Consider the following 16,202-nt stretch of genomic DNA (forward strand, 5'->3'; position numbering starts at 1 on the left):
TGTAGTTTAACCCACAGCGCCACCCGCGTCCTTAGAGACCAGTGAAGTTTGTTATTGGTATGAGGTTTCGTAAAGAAGTGTGCATGCACACGAAAACTCATACCAATAACAAACTTAGTTGGTCTCTAAGGTGCTATTGGAAGAATTTTTTTTATTTTGTTTCGATTGCCTGTTAAGTAAAGGTAAAAGGTAAAGGACCCTGGACGATTAAGTCCAGTCAAAGGCGACTATGGGGTTGTGGTGCTCATCTCGCTTTCAGGCCGAGGGAGCCATTGTTTGTCCACTGGCAGCTTTCCAGGTCATGTGGCCAGCGTGACTAAACCACTTCTGGTGCAATGGAGGACTGTGACGGAAACCAGAGCACACGGAAACGCCGTTTACCTTCCCGTCACAGCGCTACCTATTTATCTACTTGCACTGGTGTGCTTTCAAACTGCGAGGTTGGCAGGAGCTGGGACAGAGCAACGGGAGCTCACCCCATTGTGGGGTTTTGAACCACCAACCTTCTGATCAGCAAGCCCAAGAGACTCAGTGGTTTAGACCACATCACCACCCGCATCCCTGCAACTTTGGTCACATCCACACTACACATTTAAAGTGCATTGCATCACCAAAATAATACTAGGATCTGTAGTTTACCCCTCACAGAGCTGCAATTCCCCACACCTTTAACAAACTAGAGTTCCCAGGATCCTTTGTTGTGGAGGAAATGTGCTTTAAATGTGCATCAAGGTGGGTACGCAGCCATGCTCTCTATGCCTCTTTCCAGAAGTGAGGCTACCTTGCAAATCTCTGCACAGCATTATAACCAAGATGGTGGCTTCTCTGTTGCAGTTGGTGCCCTCTGACACGGACATCCATGTGTGGGGAGGGTAAGGGGTCGGCTCCCACCCAGTGAACCATAATTCCCAGATGCCTAGCTTTTCATTTTTGTTTAGGAATCTGTTTCTAGCATTTGTAGAACTTGGGATACAAGGCAAAAATTTACAGGCACTTTCAGTATTTTACTTAGCCATCCTCCTGGGAACGTTCCTGCAGAATCCTCAAGACTCCAATGGTCTTGGCTAATCTCAAGACTGGACTATCTCAGGAGAAGTAACGCTTGCCCTTTAAAGGGACCAGTCTTGAGTTGGCATGGAAGGATCTGTAAGTTTCCGTTCCCTCAGTTTCTAATTTTCTGAATCTTAAATTCAGTTCTCCACTGTTCTGCAGCAATTTACGGTTTCTTTCTTTTCTTTTAAAATCACGATGAAAATTCTTCAGCATTTCAGGGTGAAGTTCTCCTGATAAATAATTTTTTGTCTGCAATTTTGTCTAACACACATGTTTGCAAGCATTTTTTTCTGAATGTCTCACATTTTTGTATGCTATTTTCACTGATATAGTGGTACCTTGGTTTTTGAATGCCTCCATTGATGAATAGTTCGATTTTTGAAATTGAACCGGAAACGCTGCTTCTGTTTTGAGTTTTCCATTTTAGGCTTCCATACTGAGTTTTCAGTTTTCGACCGTTTCAGAACTCGAACGGTCTTCCAGAACAGATTACATTCGAAAACCAAGGTACCACTGTATATTCATTTTTAAGCACAATTTCCCCTAGCATGCATTTGTATAAATGCTGACTGGTTGGAGAACTGAAGCAGAAAATTCAGAGAAGTGCAAATTTTGAAGGATGGCTGTTTCCCCACTTTTAATATTGTTTCAGAAACTGCCAATTTGATAGATTCAGCTTTAAATGTGAACTGAATTGTATTTCTTCCCCATCCCAAGTACTGAGTATTTATTTTTCCTTAACAGCCCCCATCTTTACCTGGGTGGTTGGTCCAAGTTTGAGGTCTGGCACAGTGACATTCAACTAATGTGCCCCTTCAGTGCAAGGATTTCCACTTGTGTATTTCCCCTCCTCCCCTGCAAATCTGCTCCAGAGGGTTGTGGGGAACCTCTAGAATAATAATAAATAATAATAATTTATTTAAACCCCGCTCCTCTGGCTGGGTTTTCCCAGCCACTCTGGGCGGCTTCCAACAGAATATTAAAATACAATAGTCTATTAAACATTAAAAACTTCCCTAAACAGGGCTGCCTTCAGATGTCTTCTAAAAGTCTGGTAGTTGTTTATCTCTTTGACATCTGGTGGGAGGGTGTTCCACAGGGCGGGTGCCACTTCCGAGAAGGCCCTCCGCCTGGTTCCCAGTAACCTCACTTCTTGCAGTGAGGGAACCGCCAGAAGGCCCTCAGCACTGGACCTCAGTGTCTGGGCGGAACTATGGAGGTGGAGACACTCCTTCAGGTATACTGGACTGAGGCCGTTTAGGGCTTTAAAGGTCAGCACCAATACTTTGAATTGTGCTCGGAAACGTACTGGGAGCCAATGTACATCTTTCTACATTGTGATCTTGGTGGCTGCTCCCAGTCACCAGTCTAGCTGCCGCATTGTGGATTAGTTGTAGTTTCCGGGTCACCTTCAAAGGTAGTCCCACATAGAGCACATTGCGGTAGTCCAAGCGAGAGATAACCAGAGCATGCACTACTCTGGCAAGACAGTCTGTGGGCAGGTAGGATCTCAGCCTGCGTACCAGATGGAGCTTATAAACAGCTGCCCTGGACACAGAATTGACCTGCGCCTCCATGGACAGCTGTGAGTCCAGAATGACTCCCAGGCTGCACACCTGGTCCTTCAGGGGCACAGTTACCCCATTCAGGACCAGGGGGTCCTCCACACCTTGTTTAGGGGGGCAGAGGGGAGGAGAAGAGGGGTTAACATTCCATAGCTCACCCAGAAATCTTTGTGCTGATAAAATGTTTATGTGCGCTGCCTTGGATACAACCCATTCTATTCTTTTCTCTCTTCTCTCGGAAGAGAAGGCCAAGGAACAATATGTTATCTGCAATTGTTGTTGTCGTTTAGTCGTGTCCGACTCTTCGTGACCCCATAGACCAGAGCAAGCCAGGCACTCCTGTCTTCCACTGCCTCCCACAGTTTGGTCAAACTCATGCTGGTAGCTTCGAGAACACTGTCCAACCATCTCGTCCTCTGTCGTCCCCTTCTCCTTGTGCCCTCCATCTTTCCCAACATCAGGGTCTTTTCTAGGGAGTCTTCTCTTCTCATGAGGTGGCCAAAATATTGGAGCCTCAGCTTCAGGATCTGTCCTGCCAGTGAGCACTCAGGGCTGATTTCCTTAAGAATGGAGAGGTTTGATCTTCTTGCAGTCCATGGGACTGTCAAGAGTCTCCTCCAGCACCATAATTCAAAAGCATCAATTCTTCGGCGATCAGCCTTCTTTATGGTCCAGCTTTCACTTCCATACATCACAACTGGGAAAACCATAGCTTTTACTATACGGACCTTTGTTGGCAAGGTGATGTCTCTTATCTACAATTACATCCTGTATAACATTTTCCCTGGAAAGGAGGATTGTGGATATTATCTCAACGGCAATGGCAGTGGAGGGGCTGCTTAACCCTTTCTCCTCCAGCCATGTCCCACCTCACCTTCTCCTTCCCAGCTGATTTTCTACCCACAGGGAAATGTAGAGGTGATACTGTTACCTGTATCTTTGGAATAGCAGGTGAGGGTGTTTTTCCTTTTTTGCCATTTGGGACTGAAAAGTGCATTTTGCAGCAGGCCCCGAATGCCAGAGACCAAACACGAACTTCCAGCTTCTATTGCCGAGAATTGCTTCGCTAATAATTTAATCCTTTGCTTTGAACTGGCAACAAGATAATCCTTTGCAGTCCTTTGCATAACAAATGTTGACGACATGCAAATGAAATGCAAACCTCAATAGCTGCCTCAAGACTTCCTGGAGGTTTTTTAAAAAAACACTCTCTGACAACAGTCTAGCTAGCAAAGCGTTTAAGAAGGGCTTTCCAATTCTGTGTGTAAAATACTTTAAGCACTATTGATTATCAGGAGCAGACACTTGTAGCCAGACTCTGTAAACATGTTTTGTCTGAGGTAAGCCCTACTGAGCGCAATTGGATTTATTTCCCTTCAAGTGTGTTTTGGATTACAGCTTGTGTTGTACGTGGTGGAAACCCAAGTTGGTTGAATCTGGGTCCCATTGATTTGAAAGGGAATTCCATTTCACAAACTGAATCTGGATCTAACCTGCACACATGGCACAGAATCGTTGTCTTGCCTCGGTAATGGACAGGATGAGAGCCAACAAACTGAGGCTCAATTCAGATAAGACTTGAGGCACTGTTAGTGGACACCCCAGACCAGATGGGTGGGAGATTGTCCGCTCTTGATGGGGTTATACTTCCTCTGTAGGAGTGGGTTCAGAGCTTGGGGGTACTCCGGGATCCTCTCCCTGTTGCTTGAGGCTCAGGTGGCCTCAGTGGCGAGGAATGCCTTCCATCAGCTTTGGTTGGTGGCCCAGCTGCACCCCTATCTGGACTTAACTTCTGTCTATACCAGGGCCGGATTTAGGTTTGATGAGACCCTAAGCTACTGAAGGTAATGGGGCCCTTTACATGTCCAGCTGTCCTTTGTCAACAACAAATTTGGCTTTGGGAGGGAAGAACGAAAACAATTCTGATTTTTTCCCCTAGTATAATTGGTGGCCTTTTTTTGTACTGTTATGTACTGAGTTGAATAGGATCCAAAATGCAGCAGTCTGATTGGTCCTAGAACAATAGGATTCAGAATGCAGCGGTCTGATTGGTCCTAGAACAATAGGATTCAGAATGCAGCAGTCTGATTGGCCCTAGAACAATGCAGCAGTCTGATTGGTCTGCAGGAGCCACCCAATCCAGCTCCAGGTGGAAGTGAATCCGCAACCTGATTGGCCTATAGGAGAATCCCGGAATTAGCCAGTCACGTGCAGCCCATTGTGTAAATAATGTATATAAGCAGATATTGTGGGGGAACTTCCATTCCTCCTCACCACTATGAGCTGTATAAAGAGCATGAAATCCACTCTCGACTCCAAGTATATTTCATGTACTGATTTAAAAAAAAAAAAAATTTTTTTAAGCCCTGGTGAAATGATAACTGTGGGTATTCTCAGTACGGAAAAATGTGATAATATATAATACGGTTGATGTAAAATTGAAGCAACATCTTACAATTATTAAATTTACGTTAAGAAACAAGACAACACCAGTGCACAGAAGAGCTGCAGGAAGGGGCTTTTTCAGTAACAGCTTGGGGGTGGGTGGGTGGGGGGGAAATATTGCAGTTGTTCCACAATTTGTGAAGTGTGTGTGAGGAGCAGATATCAGATCACAAGGCACAGAGAAGGAGGAGGTTAGTATTTTCCTGCCACACCTGGCTCTCACAAGTTCCGCAGACCTGCTTTAAAGTGTTATTTAAAAGTATGTTTATCTTCTCCGTTCATGGGTGATTCTTCAATTTTGTTTTTTTTAACATAGTGGAGCAGGAGAACACGCAAAAGAGGACCTTCACAAGTTGGATCAACTCGCAGTTGGAAAAGGTAAGGGAATGACCAGGGCCGGATTGAGGTTTGATGAGGCCCTAAGCTACTGAATGTAATGAGGCCCTTTATATGTCCAGCTGTCCTTTGTCAACAACAAATTGTTGCTGTTTTTAGTGTTGAATATATGCTGTATGGTAATTTATGGACCTAATAGGTATCTCAAGCCATTTGCACATAACAAAATATGTATTTTATCAAAGTAATTGTTGCAACTGAAATGCAGTTAAGAAGAAGTATATTAAGAGTGAAATAATTATTAAGGTCTAACTTAAAATGATTTTTTATTCGTAACAAAGTTAGTAATGCAAACACATTGGCATTTGGCAATAGAAACACAGTTTACAAAGACTCATAATCTAGTCTCTAGAAACTTGCTATAACATGAAATAATAATAGCAAACCCGTGATATTTTAGGGAGCAGGCTAGCAGGCGGTGCCCATTACTTACATCATAGGAGCCTACACAACACAAAACACTGTTGCTGTATGTAGGTTTTATTTTATTTGTTTTTTGTCTTACATTTTGGAAATGTACATCCAGTTTTTTTCCCTTTTAATTTTTTTGGGGGGCCCCCAAGAGAGTGGGGCCCTAAGCTATACCGTAGCTTGTTTAGCTAATACGTAAATCAGGCACTGGGACCTCGCTCGTTTTCCATTCAACATGGTACTGCTTTTCTGAGAGAGCAGTACTTGCAGATTTTTTATGATGGTGCTCTTCAGTATTTCCATAAAATCACAGAACTGTTGAGAGTTGGATTGGACCATGTGGCTCATCTGGTCAAACCCCCTGAAATTCAGTGATCTTTCACCCAACATCACTTTTATCAAGATATGAGTACCGACACCGCATTTGTAAACCCCCCCCCCCAAAAAAGAAAAAATACTGGGTTTGCTTGGTTTTCACCAGTTACTGAGCCATTAGTGTGGCAGGCTGTGCCCTTGCCAGTAGAGGTCTGGCATCAATCACTGCCAGCTTTATTATAGACTTGTTTTGAAACCTGTACAGTTCTGACAGCAGAATGTGTTAGGATATTGGTCTCCTGAGTGCATCTTTCGTTGTGCAAACTCTGCAAAGGGCGTGCACAAGTCTTTGGAATGTGGACAGCTGTTTCTGAGGCTTGTGTCGCTAATTGTCTGATACTGCATTTCTTCAGGAGATTGATGGATCGTATGTGTCAGGGACTCAGCGGGAGCGCAGGGAGGAGAGGAGATGGAGAGCGAGGGGGAGCAATCCGAGGGCAGCGTAGGAGAGGATGACAGCAGCCCAATAGATTCCGTGAGCCTCTCCAGCGAATCGGAAGATTCACAGAAGGGGGCGCCGATGGGCAGGGCAAGGGGGGACCCAAGGGGGACACCCCAGAAGCAAGGGGCCAGCGGGGACTCCCAGAGCAGCAGTTGGAAATCAGGACCAGCTTCCCCACCAGAGCGTAGTGGGGGGGAGGAGTCCCAGGTATCAGAGCCCACATATGCACCACCAGCGAGAGAAGATGAGTCAGGGTTGGCCACGCCTCCATCGGAGAGCGAGGGAACGGTCAAGAGGAAAGTTGCAGGCTGGGCGCGCGCGCCAAGTTCAAATGTACAGGCGAGCGGCACAGAAGATAGCCCGGATAGGGAACCAGGTCCTAAAGCCAGCCGGAGGGAGGGGGAAGAATCGTCAGGGTCAGCGTCAGAGGAGTCCAGAAAGGATGAAACCCTAGCGGGCAGGAGGGCCCAGAGGAGAAAGGAACTTAGGAAGAGGTGGAGCAAAGCGAGAGTTTTAAACTGGTGTGGAAGGGGCGGAGACTCAGACGGGACTTCGCCGGTCTAGGGTTGAGACGTAGAGCTGCGCGCTGCGGCTTTGAAATGGAAACTGAACCTCAATAAAGACTTTTGTACATAACTACAGCCTAGCGTTGGTCCTCTGTGAGCTGGGACCTGGAGGCAGCTCTGACAGTACGGAATTGACGTGGAGGCATGTTGGCCTTTGTCTCCCTGGCAGTATCCCAACAAAATGTAGATTATTGTTTTTAACCAACCGGTTTATTGATATGCTGTTGGTGTTTGTGACTGCTCTTATTATTATTTTGATTGCTCTTATTATTGCAGTGTTAGGTTTCTATGTTGTATTCTGCCTTACTATGCCCCCCTTGAATGTATAGCTTATAAATATTAGAATAAGAAAGGTTGCTTAACGATAAATATTTTTGCAGCATTCCCCACCTACCTTTGTCTCGGACTTGTATACGGACATCGGGGAGGGACATGTGCTTTTGGATCTGCTGGAGGTCCTCTCAGGACAACAAATGGTAAGGTAGCCCCATTGAATGTGATTCTTTTTGTTTAAAGTCAATTTAAAAAACCATGAACTTACTTATTGCCCATCAGTCCTCATGCTTGAATTTCTTTCCCTGTTCCGTGGCAAATTGCAGTTTGGGCCTGGTGTGAGTTCGACATGCAGACAGAAACTCAGTTTTGTTGCACCAAATCAAGGATCTTGAGGTTCTGAACTTTCTCTCAAGAAAACATCCCAAGTTTCTAGCTCTTAAGAATGCTAGGAGAAGCTTGGAAATGTCTCAACACTTTCCCCCTTTTCCCACAGTGTGTTCTATCAACTCCTTCCTCGCCCACTCTCAAAAAATTGCTGAAATTTCTAAACCACAAAAGCAGAATATATTCTGGGAAATTAACATAAGAACACAAGAAGAGCCATTCAAAATCTGAAATTTGTAATCTGGAGCCTGAATTTCCATGTTTGTATACTCTCTTTCTCTCCCTCCAGCCACGTGAGAAAGGATCTAACACTTTCCAGTGCAGAAGCAACATTGAAAATGCATTGACGTTCCTAAAGAACAGATCGGTCAGTATTACTCCAGCCTCAAAGACGGTTTTGAGTTTGCTCGGGTGCCAAAGTGTTGTAAAAAAAGACGAGAACAGCACAGTCGAAGCAAAGCTGTACAGTGACATGCTTTAGAACAGAACTGGATGTGCTGTTTTGCTATATATTTTTTTCCAGCAGGAAATTCCACTAAAGCGTTTGTTATAGATCCCAACTACAGTCAATTCAAGAGCTGAAAGGACTCCATAAGTCTGGTCTTGAGGATACTTTTATGCACACTTTTATAGATATGAATGAGCAACCTAGGTTCACTATGAGCTCTCTGCAGCTTGCACACACCTTTTACATTATCAACCAAATAATGATTTTTTTGGTAACTTACTTTGCTGGATTGCAGCTTGGCAAACTGGGTATTAATTGCCGTATTTTTCGCTCCATAAGGCGAACCGGACCACCTAGTTTTTAGGGGGGGGGAATCAAGAAAAATATTCCGCTCGCTGTGTTGGCTTCATTTTTAGCCACTGGGCTGGGGCGGGGGAAGCCCGGGCTTCTCCCGACCCCAGCCCCTAAAACAGGTCCAGGAGCGACGGCAAGGTTGCAAAGCCTTTGGAGCGCAGCGCGAGTTCCCACTGCGCTCCAAAGGCTTCAGGGATAGCCACCTGAAGCCTTTGGAGCTCAGCGGGACCTCGCACTGCGCTCCAAAGGCTTTGGGTTCCTTTCACTGAAGCCAGGCTTCAGCGAAAGCAACGCGTAACCTCCGGAGTGTGGAGGGAGCGCTCCCTCTGCGCTTTGGAGGCTTCACGTTGCTATCGCTGAAGCCAAGGAGCCTGCATTCGCTCCATAGGACGCACACACCTTTCCCCTTAATTTTTGGAAGGGAAAAAGTACGTCCTATAGAGCGAAAAATACGGTAACCTTTGCAAGGACTTTCGGCACCACCTAAACTTGGGAACTCCCTGCCTACTGACATCAGGCGGGTGCTGTCATTGTACTCTGTTCAGCAACTGCTTACAACATTTTTCTTCAGGAAAACAAAATTGTCTATCCAGACACCATAGAAATTACGTGAGTTTTATTTATTTTTAGCTACCATCGATTTTATTCATCATTCAGCTTATTTTTAAATACCTGTTTTTAACTGTTTTTTTATCCATAATATTAAAATTTTATATTTTTTGTAAACTGTTTAAAGCAGGGGTCAGCAATTTTTTTTTTAGCAGGGGGCCAGTCCACTGTCCCTCAGACCTTGTGGTGGGGCGGGGCGGACTATATTTTTTTTTTGCGGGGGAAATGAACGAATTCCTATGCCCCACAGATAACCCGGAGATGCATTTTAAATAAAAGCACACATTCTACTCCTGTAAAAACATGCTTATTCCCGGACTGTCCGCGGGCCGGATTTAGCAGGCAATTGGGCCAGATTCAGCCCCCGGGCCTTAGTTTGCCTACTCATGGCTTAGACTTAGATGCTTAAACAACAACAAGAACAACAATAAAACAGTATAGAGGTTGTGTTAAATAAAGAGATAAATGACAAGAAACAACTTGTTGTACATGGCTAGAGGTGGATTTGGATTGTGATGTTTTCATAGGAGTCCAGTATATACCATATTTTTTCTTCTTTTTGAACTCCTTTGTTGGGTTGTGATTAAACACACACACACACACACACACACACACACACACACACACAAATATACACAAATACACAGCATTACAGGTTTAAACATCCCACAAGAGCTGTTTTAAAACAGTGCTTCATTTCCCTTCTGTTTGTTCTATTATTATTATTATTATTATTATTATTATTATTAATATCCCGCCCTCCCCAGCCGAAGCCGGGCTCAGACATAACAGTTATTCTTCTTTTCCCAGATCAAGCTGATCAACATCCATGTTGCTGATATCACTGAAGGCAAACCGTCCATTGTGCTTGGCCTGATTTGGACAATCATACTGCATTTTCACGTGAGTAGCTGATCAAGGCTGGAAGAAAGATTTCCCAAGTTAGTTTTTGCTGAAATTGGCTCAGAAGATGGAGGCAAGGAGAACCCGCCCCCCCGAACAGTGTGTCAGGGGAGGAGAGCGGTGATCGTGCCATCTGAAAAGCTATGCCTAGGTGTTTGAGGTGAAATGGCCCTAGGGAGAGGACTGTACCATCTCAGTTTTCACAGTTTTCATTCATTTTAAAGTTGCCTTGATGTGCAAATCAAATCCCACATGACCAACATACCATGACCCATTTGAATTACTGCTCTAACACTTTTAGCAGGCCTTTGGTTCCCCCCCAAAGAATCCTGGGAACTGTAGTTTATTAAGGGTTCTGGGAGTTAAGGAAGACCACTATTCCCCTCACGGAGCTGCAATTCCCAGAGTTCCCTTAGAAGAAGGATTGATTGTTAAACCACAAGTGGAGGTGATTCTTCAAGTACTTAGGCCCAAGTCATTTAAGCAGAGATGGATTTAGGGGCGAGCGACCAGTTTGGTTGCATTGGGCATGCAGCATAGGGGCCACCAGAACTTTTATGAAGAATGGAAGGCAAGAGGCAGGGCTGTGTGCACCAGATTTTGGTGCCTGCACAGGGCGCTGCTGAAATTCAAGACCCCAAGGTCTGTCACTGGTTTAGGACTTTGTACCCAGTTCTTAGGATGCAGGTGGCACTGTGGTCTAAACGACAGAGCCTAGAGCTTGCCAATCAGAAGGTCGACGGTTCGAATCCCTGCGACGGCGTGAGCTCCTGTTGCCCGGTCCCAGCTCCTGCCCACCTAGCAGTTCGAAAGTACATCAAAGTGCAAGTAGATAAATAGGTACCGCTGTGGTGAGAAGGTAAACGCCGTTTCCGTGTGCTGCTCTGGTTCGCCAGAAGCGGCTTAGTCATGCTGGCCACATGACCCGGAAGCTGTATGCTGGCTCTCTCGGCCAATAAAGCGAGATGAGCGCCGCAACCCCAGAATCGGTCACGACTGGACCTAATGGTCAGAGGTCCCTTTACCTTTACCTTTACCTTACCCTAGTTCTTGGGATGCAGGTGGCACCATGGTCTAAACGACAGAGCCTAGAGCTTGCCGATCAGAAGGTCGGCGGTTCGAATCCCCGTGACGGGGTGAGCTCCCATTGCTCAGTCCCAGCTCCTGCCCACCTAGCAGTTCAAAAGCACGTCAAAGTGCAAGTAGATAAATAGGTACCGCTGTGGTGAGAAGGTAAACGACATTTCCGTGCGCTGTTCTGGTTTCACCAGAAGCGGTTTAGTCACACTGGCCGCATGATCCGGAAGCTGTCTGTGGAAAAATGCCAGCTCCTTTGGCCTATAGAGCGAGATGAGCTCCGCAAACCCAGAGTCGTTCGTGACTGGACTTAACGGTCAGGGGTCCCTTTACCTTTACCTTTTACCCTAGTTCTTACCAATGACTGTGGAATAAATCTGTTCCTTTCCCTCCCGCCCTCTATTCTTCATTGGTAGATTGAAGAGTTAGCCCAGACTCTTGCCTGTGGCTACGGTCATCCTTCGCCGGACAGTTCGAGTGCTGTGGAGTCATCGCCAACAGCAAGCCCACCAGCGAAACGAAATGCTAAAGCAAAGGAACGGTGGAAGATGTCCGCAAAGAAGGCTCTTCTGTTGTGGGCCAAGGAGCAGTGTGCCACGTATGTAGGGTTGCTCAAATCAGCCCATCTGTAGTCCGTGCTGCTTTTGCATGCCTTCACTTGCAAGCCCATTCCATCCTGTTTTCTGCACTAATCTGCGATGCTTAGGAACACAGAAAGCTGCCTTGCATTGAATCAAACCATTGATCCACAGCAGCCCTCCAGTTTAAGATCCATTTCATTTTCCTTTATTAGACGTATTCGTCGCCTGCCTCCAAAAAGTCTCCAAGTGGCTTGCAGCGAAAGAAAGAAAGAAAGAAAGATATACAATACATATTACCATAGGGGAAAGGGCTTTTAAAATATGTTAGGGAGAGAGGGGGATTATTGGATTTTTCTTGTTTTTAATAATAAATAATAAAAATAAATTTTATTTATACCCTGCCCTCCCCAGCCAAGACCGGGCTCAGGGCAGCTAACACCAAGTATAAAACAATTGATTAAAATACTACTTAAAAACAAGATTAAAATACAGCAATAAAATGCAGCCTCATTTCAGTAGAAACTCAAATCAAAAACTTTTTGGGGATGAAAACGTCAAATCTTCACCAAGGCCAACTATCCAGACTGGTCCTACGTGGGCCAGAAAAAAGCCAGGGAAGTCCCCAAAGAGGAGTTATATCACTGAAGGAAAAAGGAAAGAGGACGAGGGGATCAAGTTGATTCCAAGCCAAAGGCTGTATTTTTATTATGTATTTTATATCTTTATATTGTGATTTTATGTTAAGAGCCGTCTTGAGACCTGCAGGTATAGGATGGCATGCTAATTTTTAATAATAATCGACATTAATATTTCATATAGCATAACATCCATGAAAGAAACCATAATTAAATGATAAGCAAAACAATACTCAGGCCTGCTTACTAACAAAAATAAATAAATAAAGATTTAAATAAACATATTAATATTTGAAAGAAGTATTATAGTATGTTGAATTCACGAGCAGGATTTGAACTATGAGCAACAGAAGGAGTTAGAGTTTATTGTACAGTGGTTATGATATAAGACGGAGAAGATAGGGTACAGCAAGGGGGAGCAATTAAAAACACCATGGAAAATGGGAGTGGGGGAGTCAAAAAAAGCAAAGAGAAAATTATGTTTTGGAATGCATATGTGCAATTTTTGAGATGTACGGTATTTGTTTTTTTAATTATTATATTTTGTTAAACAAGAATAAACAAAGCCTCAACTTCCCGTAGTCCAAAAAACCATTCACCTGAAACCCACAGTTTTCCCCCTTTAACCCCACCAGCCCACCCAATTCAGTGCTGGGGGCTGGCAGTGTCCTCCAGGGGTGGTCCTTGTGGTGATCACACAGGGTCCCCAGACGTTTGGCGGTCTATTGACCCTGTGCCGCCACTGCGATTGCTTTTTCTGCTGCCACCACCCCGTATCTCACAGGGACACACGGAGTCCAGTCAGTTGTTAACATTAACAAATAATCAAGTTTATTTTTAAATGCAGGAACAAGCTTATGGGTATAGTTAATTTTTCTTGGCAGTTTCTTAATCTTAGTTCCTAACAACTTCAAACTGATTATTCCCAACTATCTATCTGACTCCACCTAACAATTCCTCTCACTCTCTCACAATACAACTCGACCAACCCACTGCCTAAACCTCCCTCTTCCTTCTTCAACTCCCAAACCTCAACTGACTTTCAAAACCTCCCACTCTAACTTTTGCTCCCCCCTTGCATTCCCACTGGCCAATCACATCACACACCCATTTAACCCTTTCCTTATGACCCCCCTAGGAGGCAAACGCCACAGTCCTGAATCTCTCTTCTCCCTTCAGGAGGGGAGCAGTAGCGGAGCCAAGCAAAGAGATGATAACTTTACCTTCTTTGCAGTTGACTCAGTTACTCTTCTTCTCCTGCTGCTGGTAGAGGTGCAGATGTTGTGGGTTGTACCTGAGGACTCCTGCATGCAAATCAGATGGTCAGCCGCTAGGTTATGGCACTTGCTTTAAAAACAACATTGAGATTCTAGTCCTCATCGTTGATATAAATAGGGCATGCAAAGCTGCCTTCTACTGAGTCAGACCAGTGGTCCATCTGCCTTAGGATTGTCTACACCAACCGGCAGAATTTCGGCACTCTGTTTCGGCCCTCCTTGGAGATGCCATGATTCGAACCCAGGACCTTTTGCAGACAAGGCGTGTGCCGTGCCGCTGAGCTACATGCAGCCCTTCCCCAAAGAAAGCGGCCTGATCTTGCAGGCTGGTCAGCGGGGCCAAAGAACTTTCTTTAGCCTAGCCAAAGAACTTTTAAGCTGATTTCCTCAACAGTGGTGGAGTTGAATAGCAGGACAAAGAACAAAGAGAACGTCTGACAAGTTAAGTGGTTTCCACCGCCCAAGTGAGTTTGGCCACTCTGCCAACAAACCCTGGCATTCTGAACAAGTGAGATCGCTGATTTCACCCCGCGGTGCCCAGCCTTAGCCTTTGTCCTCCTTCCTGCATATCTACAATACACAGCCCATTTTTATGTCAGCACTCATTCTGACTCATTCCTGCGTCTCTCAGCATGACTGCATTTTCTAGGAAAGAAATGTGCTGTAGGAAGTCACCGGGCACATTTCTTTCAAATGTTATCTGTAATTGCCTCGAAATAGATTTGCCACTGGGTGGAAAGTATAATATAATGCCTCCCATTCTTAAAACTGAGCCCCTTCCCTGCCAGACTGCTCATTTAGGGCAGGTATATTCTTCAACACTTCTTAGATACTATAATTGTGCATTAGCAGTGGAGCTAATTCTGCTTTAGTGATATCACATGGCTTGTAGCCTTGTCCTCCATTAATCTTGTCTAACCCCCCTTTTAGGGACACGGGTGGCACTGTGGGTTAAACCACAGAGCCTAGGACTTGCCGATCAGAAGGTCGGCAGTTCGAATCCCAGTGACGGGGTGAGCTCCCGTTGCTCGGTCCCTGCTCCTGCCAACCTAGCAGTTCGAAAGCACGTCAAAGTGCAAGTAGATAAATAGGTACCACTCCGGCGGGAAGGTAAACGGCGTTTCCGTGCACTGCTCTGGTTCGCCAGAAGCGGCTTAGTCATGCTGGCCACATGATCCGGAAGCTGTATGCCCGCTCCCTCGGCCAGTAAAGCAAGATGAGCGCCGCAACCCCAGTCGGTCACGACTGGATCTAATGGTCAGGGGTCTGGATCTAATGGTTTTAAGGCCTTCAAGGTTCTCCCCAAAACCAGCGTTTTGGAACTCACTTCAACCTCTGGTTGATTGGGGGAAACCTGGTTAGCATGAGTCTTGGGTTAACCTCGGTGCAGATGTAATTCTAAATCAAGGCAGATCTAAGGGAGGTTTTTACCCCTGTGGGGTGGGAGAGGGTGCCTATGAGTCTACAACTTGCTCCCCATCCCTTAACTGGTTAAGAGACAGTGTTATGCTTTGTGCCAGGCTGTAAAAATAGGGTGCTGGTGGGAGGGGGAGTTACTTACATGGTTGGCAGCACAGTGTCACTGCTTACAGGAATAACTGAAGAGACATTTGTGTGTGTGTGTGTGTTTGGACACAGTCATGGCTCCATCAGCATCGCAGACTTCAAATCCAGTTGGAGGAATGGGTTGGCATTCTTGGCCATCATTCATGCCTTGAGGCCGGACTTGGTAGACATGGAGAGAGCAAAAGATAGACCCAACAAAGAGAACCTGGAGGAGGCCTTCGAAATTGCAGAGACAGAACTCAATATACCCCGGCTGCTTGAACCTGACGGTAAACCTTGCGAGAATGGAGTGTCTCCAGTCATAACAGTGTTGGTTGTATTTTCACAGGCATAGATTTTTGACCCTGTTTTCAATATGAATGTGCTAGATTGGGAGGGGAATTGTACCAAAATCCGTGAATGAAAATAAATATGACCAAGCAGATTGAGATGACTAAACAGGTGCTTTCATAAGGCAACTTTTTGTTCACACGTTGACTCTTTTCTAGTGTGTCTTTCATATGGACATGTGTTGAAAGCCCTAAACAACTCAGGCTCCAAATATCTGAAAGACCGCCTCATTCCCTTTAGACTAAGGTTACCAGGTTTTTTTCAATGAATCTGGGGACACAATGAATGAATGAATGAATGAATGAATACTACACGTTGAGGAGGAGCCCCATCCCAACTCCTACTTGTGTGCAAGCAGGAGGGGGTGGGATCCCTCAGCTGGGAAGGGAGTCTTCCCATTGCCTAACTGAGAGATTCCTGCCCCCTCCTGCTTGCACACAAGTAGGAGTTTGGAGTTTGGAGGCTGCTCCGAAAGGCAGCATGAAGCCTCCCTTCACAGCTTAGTTGCT

At 45.4% G+C, this 16,202-nt stretch overlaps 1 protein-coding gene across 6 annotated transcripts in view; it reads left to right on the top strand.

The window, feature by feature from the left end:
- Window positions 1-16,202, top strand: part of SYNE2 (spectrin repeat containing nuclear envelope protein 2) — a 269,050-nt gene that overhangs the window by 33,016 nt on the left and 219,832 nt on the right. For all 6 annotated transcript variants that reach the window (XM_079978462.1, XM_079978464.1, XM_079978461.1 and 3 more), the window contains exons 3-8: window positions 5,380-5,441; window positions 7,634-7,729; window positions 8,203-8,280; window positions 10,135-10,227; window positions 11,721-11,902; window positions 15,436-15,632. In XM_079978462.1, coding sequence (XP_079834588.1) covers window positions 5,380-5,441; window positions 7,634-7,729; window positions 8,203-8,280; window positions 10,135-10,227; window positions 11,721-11,902; window positions 15,436-15,632 — 708 coding nt within the window. The remainder of the gene's footprint in view (window positions 1-5,379; window positions 5,442-7,633; window positions 7,730-8,202; window positions 8,281-10,134; window positions 10,228-11,720; window positions 11,903-15,435; window positions 15,633-16,202) is intronic.

The sequence above is a fragment of the Podarcis cretensis genome (genome assembly GCF_951804945.1).
Source record: "Podarcis cretensis genome assembly, chromosome: 1".
Taxonomy (NCBI): Eukaryota; Metazoa; Chordata; class Lepidosauria; order Squamata; family Lacertidae; genus Podarcis; species Podarcis cretensis.